The 20,199-nt window shown below is 39.7% G+C and overlaps 1 protein-coding gene across 4 annotated transcripts in view; it reads right to left on the bottom strand.

Moving 5' to 3' along the window:
* Positions 1 to 20,199, bottom strand: part of RALGPS1 (Ral GEF with PH domain and SH3 binding motif 1) — a 662,857-nt gene that overhangs the window by 517,395 nt on the left and 125,263 nt on the right. For all 4 annotated transcript variants that reach the window (XM_056812171.1, XM_007474667.3, XM_056812172.1 and 1 more), the window contains one exon: positions 18,348 to 18,398. In XM_056812171.1, coding sequence (XP_056668149.1) covers positions 18,348 to 18,398 — 51 coding nt within the window. The remainder of the gene's footprint in view (positions 1 to 18,347; positions 18,399 to 20,199) is intronic.

The raw sequence follows: 20,199 nt of genomic DNA, 5'->3' as shown, positions 1-20,199 counted from the left end.
CCCTAGCTGGAAAAGGGTCAGAGTGACAGAACTGCAGCCTCCCCTTGGCCTGAGGTCTCTATCAAGGTTAGTTAGCTGCAGGTCTCAGATTGAGATGTGGCTTAAATCTAAGAACTTGCTTTGGGTTAAAAACCACACAGTTGTTACTTGCTTCTATTCCTATTTCTTGCCCAGTACATAGCTTCAGGGCACAATTTTCTCTAGTCCGTAGCGTGAAGACATTCCCCCTGAGGGCAGATTTCTTACACATGAGGCTTCTAGGGGGTATAGAAGATAGAGCACTGGGCCTGCAGCCAGAAAGAGCCAAGTTCAATCTGAACTGCTACACTGATCTCTCTTGAGTTGACTATGATCTTTCATGAGAACCTGCAGTTTCTCAAAGCTAGATGCAATCAGCAGTCATCTGCAAAAAAAGCATTTAGAGAATTTCTCCACTAATAAGAAATTAAATTCATGATAATAATATCCTGGTGTGCTTATGCCACCCCCATCTCAACTGAGCTAGCCAACAATAGCAAAAAAACTAATAGAAAGTACTCTCCCTGCTTTCCCCACCAAAAAAATAAATTAAAAGAAGCACCCCTAGGAAACAAGGAAATAGCACATTCTCCTTCACCACCATTTTCTTCCTAGTTTTTACTTTCTTGAGTATGTGTGGAGGGTTTGTGTCCTCTCTACCTAAATCTTCTGATCTTAAGACCAATGTACTTCTACCCTCAACCCCCGGTTTCCCTGTTTGGCTGCACATGCAAAATAAAAACTCATTGATGTGGTATACCTGAATCACAAAGTGATCAATCAATCAGTTGTTTCTTACCTGGTGATCACCTGGATCAAGAACCAGGGAAATTATAATCAGAGATTTTGATCTGGAAGGTGCCTTAGAGGTGATCAAGTATGATCCCTTCTTTTTTACAAATGAGGAAACTAATGCTCATAGATTTTAAGTGGCTTGCCCAGGGTTACCGAGTGTAATAGATGGGTAAAAAGGGAGAGAGATTTATGAAAAGGGAAGAAAGATGATAAAGGGAATGGAGTCTTCCCCCTCTAAGGAAGGGACAGAGTGAGGAGGTGATGTTGATAAGCCAAGGGAGAGAAAGGAGAATGGGTTTGTCTTCCCTGCTTCAGCACTCTCTGACAACACACACACACACTATGGCTGCCTTCAACTCTTAACTGCTGGATTCTCTGAAGGATCTCATTGAAGAGGCTTATGGTGATAAGCCTCTTTTCTTCCTGGGGAGAGAAATGTCACTTCTCTCCCCCTCAATCTCAAGTTTCCCTCTAGTAACAGTTTGAGTCAGTTCTAAGTCTTATTAACTGAAATTTATTTGAGAGAAACAGAATAGGAACAGGGATAGATAGAGGGTTAGGAATTGAGGTTCAAGAAGGAAGGAGAGAGAAGGGGTCCCTATCTACCTAATACCCTTCCCCCCAAAGTTGGGCAGATCAGGTTTGGTTCACCTGACCCCTTTGGGGTCAGAGTAAAGAGATTCTGGTTTTTGGCTGCACCATGAGTGTCCCCAAGTTCAAATTCAAGGAGTTTGATGGAAATATTCCTTAGTGGACAGCTTCTGTTTCAAAGTCCTGTCCAATTAGCTTGTCTTCTTGTGAGGACCTGGGGTCAGGAATCACAGGGAAAGAGGATCACTGGATCAAGGAATTAACTAGAGCCAATCTCTCTGGTGTATCTTTCCTGACAGAAGTCAGTTTTCAACTCCTGGATCAGCTTACCCCCTCCTCTCTCTCCAAAAGTTCTGTGTTCCTTTTTGCCCATCCCCCACTGCTATAGAATCCTTCAGCTCTTCCAAGTTCATTTTTCTTTCAAGATCTCAAACCTCTTACATCAGTCTGTAAGTGTCTGAGGTAGATTTTAAACCCAGGCCTTCCTGACATTCTATCCTCTCTTCCATGCTTCCCTTCTTCCTCTCTTAAGAGAGCCACTTCTCTGGCTTCCCTGCTACCATCTCTTTCCCTTGTTCCCACCAATAAAAGGGGAAATGCTCTGCCAAAAAGAGAAACCTAGAATAGTGCCAGGAAGACATTCACTGTACCCAGTAGATAATCTGCTTCTACCCAGTGGCACACTAACCTTTCTGTATCATGTCTCCTCTACTACTGACCCCAAAGTGGTAACTGTTTTTAGTTTTAGCTGAAACAAGGCTGGAATTTTTCCAGCAGAAGCTTTCACTAGGAACCTCAGAAAAAAGCAAATAAAAATCATTAAGTCTGAGGAGCATATACCTTTTTATCAGGTGATGTGTTTCTGATTCTGTCTAAAATCTTGGCCCAAAAGGAGCTGGCTCACTTAGAATTTGAGTCCACTAGATATTGGTTCCTTTTCTTCTCTTTGACCATGCCTGGAAAAGCCCATCTCCAAACCTACTTCTCTCAGACCTTGGGCTTTACCCACTGATACCTTTATCCCCAATGCTCTAGGGCAAAGACTGGGGTTGAAACACAATCCCTGCTCTGGTCCCTAGCAGAGACTACAACATAGGATCTTTTGCTGCAAAGTTAAAAATTATTATAGGTTGGTACATGAATCATATATATGTGAATTGCATAAAATAACAACATCAACTGTTTCTATAGTTCCTTGAAGTTTACTACATACTCCGTCATATCACTACCTGAATTAGGAAATGAAAATTCTCTCTGGTTGCTAGATGAGAAAGCTAAATTTTTTAAAAAGATCAAAGAGCTAAAGAAATTTGCCTAGAAGTACACAACTAATAAGTCCTGAAGATCGACTTTGACTCAAGTATCTCCTAAATCCAATACCTTGGAATGTTCGCTGGTATCTTATGTTACATGGTTTTTCTTACTCCTCCTTAGAGGAACAGTCATCATTTCTCAACATCCCTGTCCTCAAAAAATATAGAAAGGATAGTCCTGAAGTCAGGAAGCCTGGATTTAGAATCCTAACTAATATTTATTGACCATATGCCTTTTGTACTTATGTCACTTTTCCTTTCTGGATCTCTGTTTCTTCATGTTGAAAATCAGGAGGATGGATTACCTTGTCTCTAAGGTTCCGTCCAGCCCTAAACTGATGATCTTATCACCCAATTTCCCTGAGCCTCGGTTTCCCTTCTCATGAGATGAGGAAAATAATGCTTCCTCAGTCTACCTCACAGAACTGTTAAGACAACATGTCAGCATTAAAACTCTGAGGAAATGGGTGTTATTGGAGGGTTGATAAAATGCCAGAGAGCCAGAGTAAATCTAAAGGAAAGACCTTGGAGATGGGAATAAGATGACCTAAGCTCTTGGCCTGACTTTGCCAGTTAACAGGTATACTCCCTGAAGCAAGTCACTATACTCCTTTGGACCAAAGTTTTATCAACTGTAAATCAAAGTTTATAATACTTTTCTTACAGATATATATATATATACACATATATATATATATAACTATTGAATGGAATAAGAGAAATGAAAGCTAGATGAGTGCATGTACAAAGGCAGGAGGGGGAAGGATTAATAGAAGGCTTAACAAAGGATGGCATTTACCAAGGTGAACACAATAAGCTAATTCAATTCCATAAATATTTATTAAGTGCCTTCTATATTGTATGGGATGTTAAGATACAATGAGAGAAATAACACAGCCCTTCCTCTCAAAGTGCTTATGTTTTAGTGGGCAGAGGGACACATTTACAAAGAACTATAATGGAAGGGTAAATTGGATAGGGAAGGTCTAGACAAAGTTCAGAGGTCTAAACACATGAAGAGAGAAAAATCACTTTCAACTGGGGAGACTGGGAAGGATTCATGGAGGAGTTGGACTAAAATTTGGGACTTAAATGAATGGTGGGACATCAAAAGATAGATACTGGGAAGGAGGAGTGGAAGGGATGAAAGAGCCCATTCCAGAAACTGCAGGTAACAAAAGTAAAGGAAGAGACGAGGAGTGATTGGGAAGTGAACAGGGAATGGAGAATAATTCCGTTTAGAAGGAACATAGAATACATGCAGGGGAGTAGTAAGATATGAGGTTCGAAAAGTATTCTGGAGCCAAGATGTACTTGGAATATCGGGGTCAAGAGTTTACATTTTGTTCAGCAGGTAACTGCTGGGAATCCTTGCAGGTTTCTGAGCAAGGAAGTGATATCATCAGAACAGAAGAAATCTGTAGGGAAATTTCAGGAGAGATTAAAGAAGGGATAAATGTGATAGGGAAGAGGAGAGAAGAAATGACCAGTTAAAAAAAATTTTTACAGTATTCTAGTAGTGAAGAAATAAGGAGCCAAACTAGGGTAGTGGCAGTGGGAGGGAACTCAGTTTTTGTTTCAGATTAAAATAGACAAAAAGCTGGCTAAATATCCTCTTAATTTTGTGGTTAAGAAGTCATTGGGACACAATAACCTCAACATCCCTCATTCTTGACTTTTTGTATTTCATATGTTCCGCTGGCAGCTAAAGGGAAGAAGAATTTGGTTTGTTTTTCAAACACTGAATTATTCTTTAGGGAAAAAAATATTAATAGTAGGACTTTTAATTGATCAAGATAAAAAAATCAGAGAAGATTAAAAGGGACTTTAGGGAATCATGTAGTATAATTCTCTCATTTTACACTAGGAAAACTGAGGTCTAGTGAAAGAAGAAAATTTTGCCCAAGATCACATAGTGAAATTATTGACAATGCCAAAATTAGAAATCAGATCGCCTGACTTCAAAGTTGGGTTGTTTGCCATTTACCATACTACCTCTAGATTCATGTCTGCATGAAAGACAGCATTGAATGCTATGCCTGGGATACACACACACACACACACACACACACACACACACACACACACACTCCTTTGGACCAAAGAAGTTCATCATATGCACCATATGACTAAGCATCCTGTGAACTACAGAGATGACCTGCATAAATTGAGAGCCTGTCTTCCAGCCAATGAAGGATGAGCTTATTTGACTCCCTGAGGGGGTGTCTAGTTAAACCTCCAAAGCTGATCCAAACCTGGGTCAAACAGGTATCTGTTGAAGGAGTCCCCTTTCTATATCCTTATGTAAGTTTATATACCACATGCACATCATGTATATTCACCATCATAGACTAATCCCAACATCAGAGAGTATATCCTGGGGACACCTACCTGGTCCCATATACTGAGTCTGCACAAGCAATCCTAGGTTCCTGATATACTCCCTACCCTGGGCATTTTCCAACTTTGAAAAGTGATACACACCAACCACATCAGTATAAGGTCCTCAGTAGCCTCCCTGCCCAACTAAACGAGTAAGCTGAGGAAAGCCAAAATCCCCTGCCAAAGAAAGGCCTACAGGCCAAAAGTCCTTTTTCTTGACCAATTCCCTAGGTATACCCCTCTACCTGCTCCTCTCACCTATATCTGTACTACCAAATCTCATTCAAGCTACATTAGATAATTCCTTGAGAATTCCCATTTTCCATGACTGAGAAATCTAGGAAAACTGAAGTCAAAGGCAAAAAGAGTGAAAAGAGGCCTCTTTTTTGATCCCAGAAACCTGGGTTTGAGTCTCAGCTCTGATCCTGATGAACTGAGCTCCATCACTCCTCCCACCCTGTCTCCATTTCCTTCTCAATAAAACAAGGATAATAATAATTATGCTACTTAGTTGTTGCTAAGAGAATACTTTGTAACTTCTAATGAACTCTAGAAATGTCAGTTGTTATTTACTGCTCTTTTTCTTTTTAAACAAAGACAAAGCAAATAAAACAGGTATTTGCCTAGGAAGATACTATATTTTTTTAATGATGTCACTGAAACTAACCTTCACAAATTAATTCCTGCAGGCAATTTTTTTTCTCTGCTTCTCCCAGGGCCAAGCACTTAGACTCCTGGGAGAATCAGAGATAAACAAGGTCTGTGAAACATCCAGAACTGATCTCTGCTCTCGGGAATGCCTGCACTGTCAGCAGAGTTACAGAGCATCTATACAAAAGGTCAAAGGGGCAGAGGACTTGACAATATCAGAACCAGAAGGGACCTTACAACACACAATATTAGAACTGGAAGGGATATTAGAGATCATATAGATCCAACCCCCCTCCCATTTGATAGAGGTGGAAACTGAGGTTTGGGGAAAATGACTTACTTTGTGAAATTTCCTTAACTCCAAAGTGTGGGGTGTCTATTGAACAAGATGAGCCTATAGGGGTATCTTCAAGGTCTCAGAGAACAGAAATTGACTGCAGAAATTTGAAAGTGAGAACTACACTGCACACCACACTGTACAACTGAGATAGGCATGACACTAATTTTTGAACCAAATCTCTTAGAGAAGATTTTAAATGTTGAGCCCTGAAACAACACTGCAAAGCAGAGCATGCTGGATTCAGAGATGGAATTCCTAGCTTTGCTACTTTCTAACTACATAGCCTCAAGTAAGTCTATTTTCCTTTCCTCTTATCTATAAAAAAGAGGGTTTGGACATGATGATCTCTAAAAGATCCTGCCGGATCCAAATGAAAAAAATGATCTTAAAATAAACTCAATGAGTTATTTTCAAACTCCTATCAACCAGAACACTTAAACGGAAAGAAGTCAATGTGTGTTCTTGATCAGGGGTTAACTAAACAATATTAAGGAAGAAATTCTTACCAAGAAGAAAGGTTATGGTCCAGTTTTCATTAATCAACCAACATTTATCAAGCCTTTTCTGTGTCTTACAGATGCCACTCTGTATGTGGCAATTTTATGCATGAGTCCATTCTATCAAGAGAGACAAGATACTCACATATAATTAGACTTAAAACAAATACTAAAATACACAGCAATTGGGGCCTAAGGAGTCAGTGGTCTCTAGAATGATTAGAAAAATCCTCATGATATGAAAAAAAAAAAATCCTCTTGTAGAAGATTGCCCTTGAGCTGAATTTTAAAGTGATTCTTAGAGGGAAGGCTGGAAAAAGAGGTGGGATCCAGGTTGTGAAGGGCTTTAAATGCCACATGGAGAGATTGTATTTGACCCTAAAGATAATAGGGAGCCACTGGAATTTAAGCACCAGAGTGCTCAATTGTGACATTAGACATCAATGGAATGCTTCATAGTCAAGCTGGTGTTCACAAAATAACCAAATCCAAGAACAAAACAGAAGATGTAAAATAAATTCAAGGCAAGAATCTAAAAGGGGAGAAGTCACTCACAGGGCCAGGGAGAGAGAGCACACCACAAGGAAGAATTATCAGGCACCCGGGAAAGGACAGTTTTCCTGCTCTATTGCCCTGCCTACAATAATATTTTTTCTTGGGAGCAATGTATTTCCCCTCCTTCCCTCTCTCTGCTGTATCAGCATTGCCTAGGGCATTTACAATTACTTCCCTTAAGCCAAATCATTCCTTTGAAAGCCTGCCAAATAGCTTTTAGTACTAGTGTAAACATATTAAGGTTATACAGCTTATCTCATTTGGTTTTCACAACACTCTCTCCCCCCTCCCCATTCTCTCATTATGAGACAGGTAGGACAATAATCATTACCATTTTGCAGATGATGATAACAAAGGTTCATACCATCATCATCATCATCATCATAGCAGAAATGTTCTAGCACCTAAGAGGAGCCAAGCACTATGCTAAATGCTTTACACTCTCATTTGATCTTCATAACAACACCAAGAGATAGGTACTATTATGACTTCCATTTTACAGTTGAAGAAACTGAGGCAAACAAAGATTAAGTGACTTGCCCAAGGCCACACAGTGAGTAAATATCATTTAAGAATGGATTTAAATTCAAGTCTTCCTGATTCCAAGGCCAGGACTCTTACCCGTTGCACCGCCCAACTGCCATAAATGGTATGACTACTATCATATATTGAATTCATGCCAGAAACAAACACTTGGCTCCAGAGGTCCTGACCACAGTGTCACATTATATTTCTAAGTTCCAAAAACCAGGAGGGAAAAGATTTCTGGAGTCAGTTTCAGCATTTTCCCTCTAGCTTGCTGAATGGTATGCCTGCCCGTGTGGAGGCCTTGAAGGTAGTCCAGAACAAAGTTTCCTGGGACATATTCGCTCTACTGTAGGAATTGGAGGCCTAAGAAAAGGACATCAGCATGGTAAGCATTACCTACATAAAATGACAGTGAAATTTTCCATTTTTAAAAAACTCCTCAGCCTTACACCCCAAATATGCCAACATCCCAAATGGCCAACTGTCCATCCCTGGGTCAAAGCTATAATGAAGGATTAAAATAGAAATTCCTCAGAAGCTTTTGGGAAACTCTTGTTTTTGAGCCAAACATTATTTCAGTTCAGTCTTTTCCTCCAAGCCTAGATCCTCTCTTTGCCTGCCTGTCCTGCAGAGTCTGGCAGGGCTCAGGGACAGATGGGGCAATTCCCATTCAGAAGGAATACTTTCTGTCCTTACAGGACCTTCCCCCAACCCCACCCATCATCACCCCCATGTCATTAATTGGCTCTGTATAAACACGATGTTCAGCAAAAGGATGTTACAGAGGGCAACAAGTGCCACAGGAGCATTATGATAAATTAGACCTGTATTTCTGAACCAGGGGTAGTGCCAGAGCTTATATAATATGAATGGGGAAAGCTGAGCTGTTTTCAGTCAGAAGGTCCAAATGATGTTACCGTGAGGTGGTTTGTTTTTGATTTTTAATGTTAAGGGAAGGCTGAGTAATGATATGAATACAATTTAATTGTGAAATGACCAATCTGAAAAATGATATGTGGAGTAAACACATTTGAAATAGACTCTTGGGGCAGCTAGGTGGCTCAGTGGATTGACAGCCAGGCTCAAAGACAGGAGATCCTGAGTTCAAATCTGATCTCAGACACTTTCTTAGCTGTTTCTAGCCTGTACTGGTCTTCTGCCTCAGAACTGATACATAGCATTGATTAAGACAGAAGGTAAGGGATTTTTAAAAAACTAGACTCTCAAAGCTGAAAGACATCTCTGAGGTTATAACATTCAACCCCCATTAAAAAAAGATTCCCTTTTAAAATATCCTTGACAAATCATCACCTCGTCTGCACTTGGAGACTGTGAGTGACTCAGACCCCACCACTCCCAAAAGAAAGTTATTCTACTTTTTTTAACCCTTACCTTCTACATTAAGATCAATACTGTGTATTGGTTTCAAGGCAGAAGACCAATAAGGGCTTGGCAATGGAGGTTAAGTAACTTGCCCAGGATCACATAGTTAGGAAGTGTCTGAGACTACTCATTCCACTTCTGAACAGTTTTCATTGTAAGAACCTTTTCCTTTGCATCTCCCTCTCTGAAACATACCTCTATTGCTCCTATTTCTGCCCTTCAGGGCCAATTAGAATTTGTCTAGTCCCACTTCCATGTGAAAACCCTTCAAGACAATGATCATGGTGCTCCCCTCATCTTCCCTCTAACAGGATAAGTACATACAGTTCCTTCAAAATATACTCATTAATGGTTTCGATTCCATTGTACATTCTGGTCCATACTCCACTGGAAACACTCCAGTTTGTCACCATCCTTCTTAATATGTGATTCCCAGAAAGGTGCACAGAACTCTAGGTTTATTAGTGAGGCCTTTCTTACTATTGCTTCCTTACTATTGCTTCCTTGACCATCAGTGCAGGAGATCCAAAGGGGTAGCATGGGCTTTCATTCTGCATATAGTGAAATGTGACAAAAGCTAAAATAGCTCAAAACATCAGCAATTGGTCTATTTTTTTTAACAATGTCAATCAACCATTCTCTCCACCTAGATACTCTTTTTGCCTCAACAAATCCCATTAACTCTTGGTTCTTCTCCTTTTTGTCTAACCAGTTCTTCATTCTCTTTGTTCTCCTTAGCTAACAGACAGTTATAATTAGGGCAAAATGATTTTTACGTCTGAAGACCCAGAAAAGAAATTTCTTGACACCTAAATACATAGTACTACCAAGTGGTTCAACATCAAGAAGAGATACAGTCTTATCAGTGGGTGAATCAGTAGTGGAACGTTTTCCTCTCTTCTTGCAATGATTCCTTCACATGATACCAATTTAGTTTTTCTTATACACCGATCTGGTTATGTCTCTTCTCTTTTCAAAAATTTCTAGCAGCTCTCTATCACCTTCTGAATGAAAGTCAAACTTTGTTATCTACTATTTAAAATCTTCTCCCTCCCCATTTTTTCAGCTTTTTCTTCCCCTATAAAGACTCCATTCCAGATAACTGAACTACTTACCATTCTCTGTACATACTTTTTTCTCTGTGTTTAGAAAGACTTTCTTCTCCCTGAACATCTACATCCTTTAATGTTCAACTTAAATGCCATCTCTTACATTCTTTCCTGATGATTCTTTCCCTTCAATCTCACATAGGCCCAAGGGCTACACAGTAACATTTACTCTCTAGCACTCTAATTACATATTAAAGTTATCCAGATATTTACCATATCCCCTCACCAAGCTGTAAACTCCAAGAGAAAAAGGACTATGTCTCAGCTACCTTTTATATCAACATCACTGCCTAGTACAAATTTCTTGTATTCAGTAGTGCTTACTAAATATTTGGTGAATTTGAGTCAGTAAATATTTGCTGGATATCTACTATGTATACGCCATTGAATTTTCAATTCTGCAAACATACTTTAAGTACCTACTGTGTGCAAAGCATATAGTTGTTATGTTCAGTTGTTCAGTCACATGTAACTCTTCCTGATCCTATGGATCATATCATCCATGGGGTTTTCTTTTTTCTTAAAATTTTACTTATTTTTAATATTTTTCCATGTTTACATGATTCATTTTCTTCCCCTCCTCTCTTCCCTCCCCTCTCCCAGAGTCAATAAGCAATTCCATTGGGTTGCACAAATGTTATCACTTGATACCTATTTCCATATTATTCATTTTTGCTATAGAGCAATCTTTTAAAGTCAAAACCCCAAATCATATACTCATATAAACAAATATTAAGTGAAAAGTCATATGTTTTTCTTTTGTGTTTCTACTCCCATAGTTCCTTTTCTCAATGTGGATAGATCGCATTCTTTCTCATAAGTCCATGGGATTTTCTTGGCAAAGATACTGGAGGGGTTTGCCATTTCCTGCTCCAGAGGATTAAGGCAAACGGAGTGTTAAGTGACTTGTTCAGGGTCACACAGCTAGTAAGTGTCCAAAGTTTGGTTTGAGTGTCAGTCTTCCTCCATCTTTTGATCACTGGCTTCCCTGCCACTTCCCTCTCTGAGAATGCCAGGCATTAGGGATGTCTGAAATCACCAGGTTCTCTTTGTGGAGACTTGAGTAGTTTGGCTACAGAAGCTGTGGAGGTCAGTATGTTGTTGAGAGCTGTGCACTGATGAATCCCTCACCAAAGAGAGAGCAGACACTGCTGTCTGACTTTGAGCCTGTTGTAAGAATGGTTTTGTCCTGAAGTGATTCAACCTCACCACTAATGACACAAACATTTCTGACATTTTGAACTCAGCTCTGAAACGTGAAGGATTTAGTTCTGTGCCCTGGGAATTCTATGTAATTGTGAGTTTATTTGATGGAATGTTCCAGGGAAAAGGAAAGACATGATACGGAATAGGACAAGTCTTGCCCCTTCCCTAATACTCCCCCAAAAGATTTTACTATTAAGTTTCTTCTGAACTTTATTAAACTGAAGTCATCACTCAGCTCTCTAATAGCTAAGAAATATTGGAACAGCTCATTGGCATGGAAAGAATACATGACTTGGAGTTAGAAGACTTGGGTTCAAGTCCTAAAAACTACTAGCTTCATGAGCTGGAGTAAGTCCCTCCAAACCTCTCAGCCTCAGTTCTCTCTTCCATAAAATGGGGATGATGATGCTAATACCACCTACTTCTCAGATTTGTTATGAGAAATTACTTTGCAGACCTTAAATCACTACAGAAATAGGAGTTATTATCATTCTCCATGACCTCTCTTACTATCCATATCTGTATTTCCAAGTATCTCCATCTTGTTATAGACCCTCATTTTCATCTGCCTGGCCTATTGCAATCTCCTCCTAACAGGTCTTTTCCCCTTTTCTCCTTGCTCCCCTTCTGCATGTGAAGTAAAAGACCCCTGCTATACTAGTAGTGACCAAAGCTCTGCAAAGTCTATGCCATCAGGAATTTCACACAAAAATGTGGAAATTCAACACAGCTGTGAGCAATTATATTGCCTCTGTATCTGTGTTAACCCGCCAAGTCCTGATAAAATTAGTCACTTGTTTTAATCACCAGGGAATTGGGCAGTTACAGTGTGGTGTTTGCATACTTGCATTTTCCTTACTCTCTGCCAATCCTGAACTCATCGTCTGCATGGCTTCCTCCAAGTCTTGTGTTTTTGTTCTTATGGCTCTTGAAATTTGGGTAGGCCCCCGGCATGTCAAAGTGAGCCACCATCTTGTCAGACTACATTTCCATTCTCAGGTAGTGAGGAGCATCATAAATTTTCATCTTTAAAGGATGGTGCTGACCAGCTGAACTCTAGCTGCTGGCAGGAACGTGGCTGAGCAGAAAAACAGACCCTCTCGGCAATTCTCACTCCATCAAGATCACGTCCCAGGAACCTTGCTTTAAAAATATAGTCCATTAACCATCCTCAGTGGTGCTTCCTTTCTGGAGTCATAGCCCTCCCATGCTATATGGAACATGCCTTCCCTAATGTGCTCGTAGGAAATAACTGATAAAGCCCACCTTGGTGGTAGGGGAAGGGGATAGAGAAGACATGCAGAAAGGGAACAAATAGTAGCTCTAGGAGGAGCCATGTCAGAGAAATCTCAGTTTAGGACTAGTGGTGATAGTGCGACAAGTGGAATTGGGGAAGTCAAGGGGCAGCTGGGTAGCTCAGTGAATTGAGAGCCAGGCCTAGGGATGGGAGGTCCTAGGTTCAAATCTGGCCTTAGACACTTCCCAGCTGTGTGACCCTTGGCAAGTCACTTGAGCCCCATTGCCTAGCCCTTGCCACTCTTCTGCCTTGGAACCAAAGATGGAAGGTAAGGATTTCAAAAAAAAGAAAGAAAAGAAAAGAAGGGAATTCCTCCCTCTTTTGAGGGAGGAATTGAAGAAAGTGATTTTAAACATCAAAGCCTAGAAAAATGAAAGCTGGAGGAGACCTCATTCATTTTAGATTTATAGGTTGTTAGGGCTTGAAGGGACCTTATAGTTTATGCCAAAGGAAGTTGGGTTTTTTTGGAGGGAAGTTAGAATGGAACAGAGCAAAGGGGTTTGGAATTCAGAAGACCTCAGTTCAAATCCTAGCTCTTTCACATATTACCTGTGTGCCTTTGTCACTTAACCTTTCAAGATAAGTTTCTCCATCTATAAAATGAGAAAGTTAGACTAAATAAGGGATTCTTAAACTGGGGTCCATGAACCTGTTTTATTTTAATATATTTATAAGTATTTCAACATAACTAGTTTCCTTTGTAATCCTATTTTATGCATTTTAAAACATTTTTAAAATTATGAAAAATAAGACTTCATAGGCAACAAAAGACTGTCAAAAAGGATCCATAATACAACAAAAAAAAGGTGAAGAGCCTCTGGACCAGATGGCCTCTGAGATCTCTTCTAGATATAAATCTATGAACTTACAATTATCAAATCCATCCCCTTCAATGAATAGTTGAGAAAAAAGTTGAGGCTTAGAAAGGGCATATGACTGTACCAACAGGATAATGGGATTTAGAGCTAGAAGGAACTTGAGAGATTATATAGTCTGAAGCCCTCTTTTACAGAAGGGGAAAGGAAACTGAGGATCCCTCTGTAAAGTTATTGGCCCAGGTTGCAGAGGTGGAATTCAATCATGAGTTTTTTGTGGATCTCTCCGACATGTCTAAAGCATATAAAAACTGGAGCTCCACTACAATATCTTTGACAACTGGATACGATTCTACTGTGTATCAATCCATAAACATAAGCCAAGTCAACAAATGTATTGAGTCTACTAAGCACTCAGCACTAAGACCCAGTGGATTGTCCAGATAAACTAAAGGTGGTGAGGGCTATTTAAGTAGCTCTTGCAATTCTATCTTTTTTGTGTCTTGGGTCACTGTTACAGATGTATCAAGCTGGCAGGATCTGTCTACTATCATATCCTGTAGCTTCTGTAAGCAAAGATAAAGGCCAAAGTCTGCTCCATGAAGAGAGAACTCCCTAGAAGGTACTTTCCTTCTCCTCTACTAAATGCTCTCAAGAGAAGAACTGCTGGTTAACCACCAGCAAAGGCAACAGCCTGGACACTGCCCACCAAGGCATGTGAACTGGGTCAAACAAGCACTCATCACTAAAAAGATGGATGATAAAATGCTGGAGATGTTATAAAAAGGATTCTACAGACTGGAAGACCTGTGAGAGACCTTCCATGATAATATCTGGCCAAGGAAAAGGTTGGCTACAAAAATCCTGAGATCTGCAGTTCTCCATTTGGAGAGAAAAGAAACTAATGGAAAACTAAAGCTCAGATGAAAGAAAATGGGTTTTTCATGAATAGACTGAGTTTGGATGACTGGAAAAGAATGAGGAAAGGAGAAAAGAGAGGGGAAATCCTATGGCAACAGCCAGTGTTTGCCTCCTCTGTAATTCCTTTCTTAAAAGTTGTTTAGATGACTTCTAAATAGACAAATTGGGTACTTACTCAAATAGCAGGATGGCTGAAAGAAATAAACTTATCCCATTCCTGCCTTACTTCTATTTAATTGTGAATAAGTTTTTATTCTGTTAAAGGATACAGTTGCCAGATTTAATATAATTTCTCCTAAACATCTGTGGCTAATTCTATTCTTAGGTTGCTTGGTGACTCTTTGTTTTGGGAAGTAAGGCACAATTGTAACTACATAGGAAAAAGGGATCTTCTCTAGTTCATTGTTAGGATATCTGCTTCTGGCCCATTGCTAGAGAGTTTTGCTCTCTCACCATGGGCATAAGAACAAGCCATTTGATAACTACACTGTGAAGTACAGAATTACTATGGATATGGTCCATAAAAACAAATAACTCTGTACCCCAAAGAGATAATAAGGAAAAAGACTTGTAGAAGAATATTCATAGCTGCACTCTTTGTGGTGGCCAAAAATTGGAAAACGAGGGGATGCCCTTCAATTGGGGAATGGCTGAACAAATTGTGGTATATGTTGGTGATGGAATACTATTGTGCTAAAAGGAATAATAAAGTGGAGGAATTCCATGGAGACTGGAACGACCTCCAGGAAGTGATGCAGAGCGAAAGGAGCAGAACCAGGAAAACATTGTACACAGAGACTGATACATTGTGGTACAAGAGAATGTAATGAACTTCTCCATTAGGGTCAATGCAATGTCCCAGAACAATCTGCAGGGATCTAAAAAACACTATCCACAAGCAAAAGATAAACTGTGGGAGTAAAAATACCGATGAAAAGCAAGTGCTTGACTACAGGGGTGGAAGGGATATGACTGAGGAAAGACTCTAAATAAACACTCTAATGCAAATACCAACAACATGGAAATGGGTTTGAACCAAGAACACATGTGATACCCAGTGGAATTGTGCATCGGCTGTGGGAGAGGTGGTGGGAGGGGGGGAGGGAAGAAAAGAAAATGATCTTTGTTTCATGAATAATGTTTGGAAATGACCAAATAAAAATTAAAAAGAAAAAAGAAAAAATTAAATTAAAAAACAAACAAACAAACAAACAAACAAAAAACAAATAACTCTTCCCCACACAGACACTAGCCTAAGAGTAACTGGATGTTATATTTCTATCTGAGGCTCAATCCATGGGAGATCAGACTAGCTAATTTCTAGTCAAATTGCCCTTTACTCTCTTTGTATAGGTTTTCAAATCTATAAAGGAAGGATGGGGTTGTTTGTGGAAAAAAAATGACTTGTAATCCTTAAAGTGGTATATAAATGTGTATTAATGATAATTAAAAGAAAGATAACAGGAAATTGATGTCTCAGGCTGTAATTGGCTGTATATGGAGTCATACTTTTAGAACAGGAAGGGATCTTAGATGGCAGTGAGTCTAAACTATTCATTTTACAGACAAGGAAATTAAAGTCCAGATATATTAGGTGACTTCCCCTAAGTCAAGTGGGTCATAAGCCATGGAGATGAGATTTGAATCCAGGCCCTCGGATTTCAGGCCCAATGCTTTTTCTACTGTTTCAAGCTGATTCATATAAATAACAAATAAATTATTAATTATTAGAAAGCCAAAACACTTGGTCTGACATTATGTTAAAATATAAGCCTATCTTCCCAGATACTCTGAGTCATTAGGCTATAAAAAAGTTCTAAACTCAATGATCATTTATTTTCAATTCCCATACATGACATAAAACCCTAGTCAACAGAACTTCAGAGCTAGAAAGGACCTCAGAGCCCATGCTGTCCTATCCTTCTGTGAGTCAGAATCTACATCTTCTCTAACACTCATTACTGTTAGCTCATCCAGATTTTGCTGGAAGACTTCAGGGACAGTGATCTTGCTACCTCACAGTGTCCATTCTGTTGCTAGACAACTAATCTACCTTTCTGGAACTTCTGGTTGTTTATTTTGAGCCATGAAAAATAAGCCTAATCCCTTTTATACATTCTAAGTAACCATTAAAAATGCTTATTGAATTTAATTGAATTGAGGGCAACACAATATACTGGATCAATGGAGGATCTATGGAACATTGCACAAGTTCAGTCATAGGTCTCAGTTTCCCCAGCTGTAAAATTAAGGAGCTGGACAAGATTCATTCTAGTTCTAGTTCTATTATCTTTCCCATTCCTATTCAGAGGAAAACAGTCATTTTCCCTTCCCAAGACTTCTGCTTTTTCAGGATAAACTTCCCTCATCTGGCATGATTGTTGTACTTTCCCTAACCTTGTTTTCCAAGTCTGGACATAGTCTAGGTGATAGGTATCTTTTTGAGAATACAGAAGGCAGAGCTGAACACAGCATTATAAATATAATCTAATCAGAGCCTAGGGCAGCAGGACGAAAGCTTCCTGAATTCTGGACTTTAATGCTTCTCTTAATGTAGTATGAGATCACATTAGCTTTTCTGGCTGCCATTTCCCATATTGACTCATTGCTTTGGGGTCTACTCACATCCCAAGATCACACACACACACACACACACACACACACACACACACACACAAACTAGTCTCATGGCTTGCTCCTCTTGTATTGTGTAGTTAATTTCATTAATTCAAATCTAGAACTGTACATGTATTTCTAGGAATGTTTTTAAGAGACTCAAGACAATGCATGTTATTATGTTATCTCTTTAGAGAACTTTCCTATCTAATGAAACTTCAAATTTACCATGTGCATATTAGGGAAACTCCAATAATGGGTGAGACAAAAAGTTCCAAAAGTAGAACCAAAGCAAATCTTGATACTTGAGATGTGCTATGAGAGAATGTTTTCTTTGGGGAGAAAGTTCTTCCATAACATGTCCTACAATTACAATGATTATGTCTACTAAAAAGAATGAGAAATGCTTTTAATAAGTAAAACAGTGGAAAAGAGGTGGCAATCTGCAGGTGCCTGACTACATGCTTCCAGTTATTCTGGACTCCTCTTGTGTTGTTTCTACCAATTTTCCAGTCCCAGAAAGGTGAGAACCCAGACAAGAGTCCTCCTCCCTGTGGAACTTAGCATGTTTTCTGGGCCCCAATTAAGATGTGCCAATGCCTTGCCTCCCTTGACCAGGCTTAAGCTAACAACATGTTGTTCATTGAGATGTCAAGGAAGACTGTAAGACCATCATGAGACATCTTTCACTGATCTCTTCTAATATCTCCTTGTGGCAAAGAGAGATACTGAGCTCTCATAGACTTAAGGTAAAAGTTCTAGGAAATTGAAGCAAGATGAAAAGGACTTAAGCATAGGCTCAGAGATAAAATTGTTTTCATTGACTGAGGCCCAGCCAAGTGTGGAAAGATTCAATCACCAAATGATTGATTTTTTTTTCAAGTGTAATCAATTAATCAACAAACAAAAGTTATTTGAAACCTATGGTACATACTGTCTCTATGCTCTGGAAGTACATTTTTGAGGAAAAGTTTAAAAATGTGGATCAAAAAAAAAATCTATGGTACTGTATATCAGGCACTGGGCCAGGTGCTGGGAATATAAAGACAAAAGTATGCAATTCCTGCTCTCCAAGAGCTTACAATCTAGTTGAGGGAAACATCATGTATACACATCTACAGTCACATGCAAAATATATAGAGTAATTCATAAAGGTCATCTATTCACATGTACAAGAAATACAGGTTAGCTTACTCACACTGATAAAATCATGGGTATTTTAAGTCTGTAAGGCTTTTGGTCAACAATATTAAGAGTTAGCCCAAAGCAAAGTTCCCCTGCAAAACCCTCAGAACATATAAATGTTACTCTATTAGCATGAAGGACATACCTCTGGCTGTATAGCTTTGAATACTGGAATATCCATGAGAGTAATCTGGCTCTGTAACAAAAAAGAGGCAGGTTAGCAAACCCCTCTGCGATCCGAGGCATCTCGCATGTCGGCAGAGACTGCACAGGCTAGTGGCTAGTATTCTGGAAGTCAGGAAGAACTGTGTTCCAAGCCTGCCTCTGACACTCACTCTTGAGGTGTGACTGAACAAGTGCCTTAACCTCTTTGAGCCTTAGTTAGGGTATCTACCTCAAGGAGTTGCTATTTGGTTCAAATGACTTAATGTATGTAAAGTGCTTGGCAAACCTTAAAATGCTAACTAAATGTCAGCTATTATGGTTGTTACAAAGTTATATAAAGATGAGCTATTACTAATGCTGTTATTATTATGATTGAATGCCAAAGGAAAGCTTTTTTGAGTAGGAACTCGTCACTGGACACCCGGGGTAGAGCCCCTCGACCTTCCTTCATTTTCTGAGTTATATACGTACTGCTGAGCAGCCAATGCTTATCCCTGATATCAGATGCCAAAGCCTTATAGAAAATGACATTCTGCAGAGGACTATGAACACAGCGACATATGATGGAGTGTGGGAGCATCCAGGAATCAAACACAAGGTTCTTGGAGGAATCTAAAGCTCTGGCATCAGTGCCATGCAATGGGCTGCTAAGGGCAAAGGAAACAACCTACAATCATCAGTTTCAAGACCAAGGGAGAGAGAAGAGGGATGGAGAGAGGAAGAAATGAGGACTTCCATGGTGAGTCATCTCTGAAAGAGGCCAAAGGAGGGCATGAGAAGTGTTGACATGAATAGCTCTGGACAATGATAGTCCAGGGAATAGAAAGGACTTTGAGGAAAATCATGTGAGATTAATCCAAAGAAAAGCATTCAGTAAGGTCAGAGGCATTTGAATCAAGCTGTTTTGATACCTTTGTAAAACTTGACCTCACATGAAGGCATGAAGAGATAATGGACCCCAGAGCCACAGTCTCTGAATCTGAGTCCTGAATAAGGCAAGCAATTATTCCCACTGAGGTAACACAGGTAAAGACTGGACTGTAAGACATGGTTTGGGTCCTGGCTCTGACACTTACTGACTTTCTGACTTCAGCTTAGTTATTGTCTCTCAGTCTCACTTTCCTCCTCTGTAACATAAGGATAATAATATTTCTAGTGTCTATTGTCCAGATCATTGAGAGAAAAGAGTTTTGTCAACCTTAAACCACCAGGGAAACATGAGCTCTTAATATTTTAAGAACACTTTGAGAGTAATGAGGACTCAGTGACTACCTAGACCACCTAACATGCTTTACACACAGAAGACACTGAGGAATGAACTTTCATGAGAGAAAAAGACCAGTTAATATGTGGACATCCCATGTTGACCTAATGCTTGGGAGCAGCCTTTTCCCATTAGCTAGGGAGCCAGAACTGCTGGCATCTTTAAAACAACTAGGCTCAGCACTCACACCATACAGTAAGGGGAGAAGGCCTAAGAGTCAACTCTTTCCCCTATCCCTAGGCTATGTAGTTTCCCAAAACATGTCTGAATTTTTGGCCTTTTCACTTGTTCACTTCCATTCTAGTTGGAGGCAGTGGAGTTTCCTTTCTGGCCTAGGAGCCCAAGTCACAGGGACCCAAGAGTCCAGGAATGTAGGCAGGACAAAGCAACCAATCCAATGGCAATGACTTGAGGAGCACAGCCTCAGGTCTCCAGGCTAAAAGGTTATCACATAGCTTTGGACTTGAGCTTGCTGAGGCTAATATGTTTTCCTTACTACCCAGTCAAAGTTAGGAGTACAAAGCTTACCATCTCACTTTACAGGTGAGGAAAACTAAGGCTCAGAAAA

Source organism: Monodelphis domestica, chromosome 1, assembly GCF_027887165.1.
Source record: "Monodelphis domestica isolate mMonDom1 chromosome 1, mMonDom1.pri, whole genome shotgun sequence".
In the NCBI taxonomy this organism is placed as follows: Eukaryota; Metazoa; Chordata; class Mammalia; order Didelphimorphia; family Didelphidae; genus Monodelphis; species Monodelphis domestica.
Note: the sequence above shows the minus strand (reverse complement) of the source record. Positions and strands in the feature narration are given on the sequence as shown.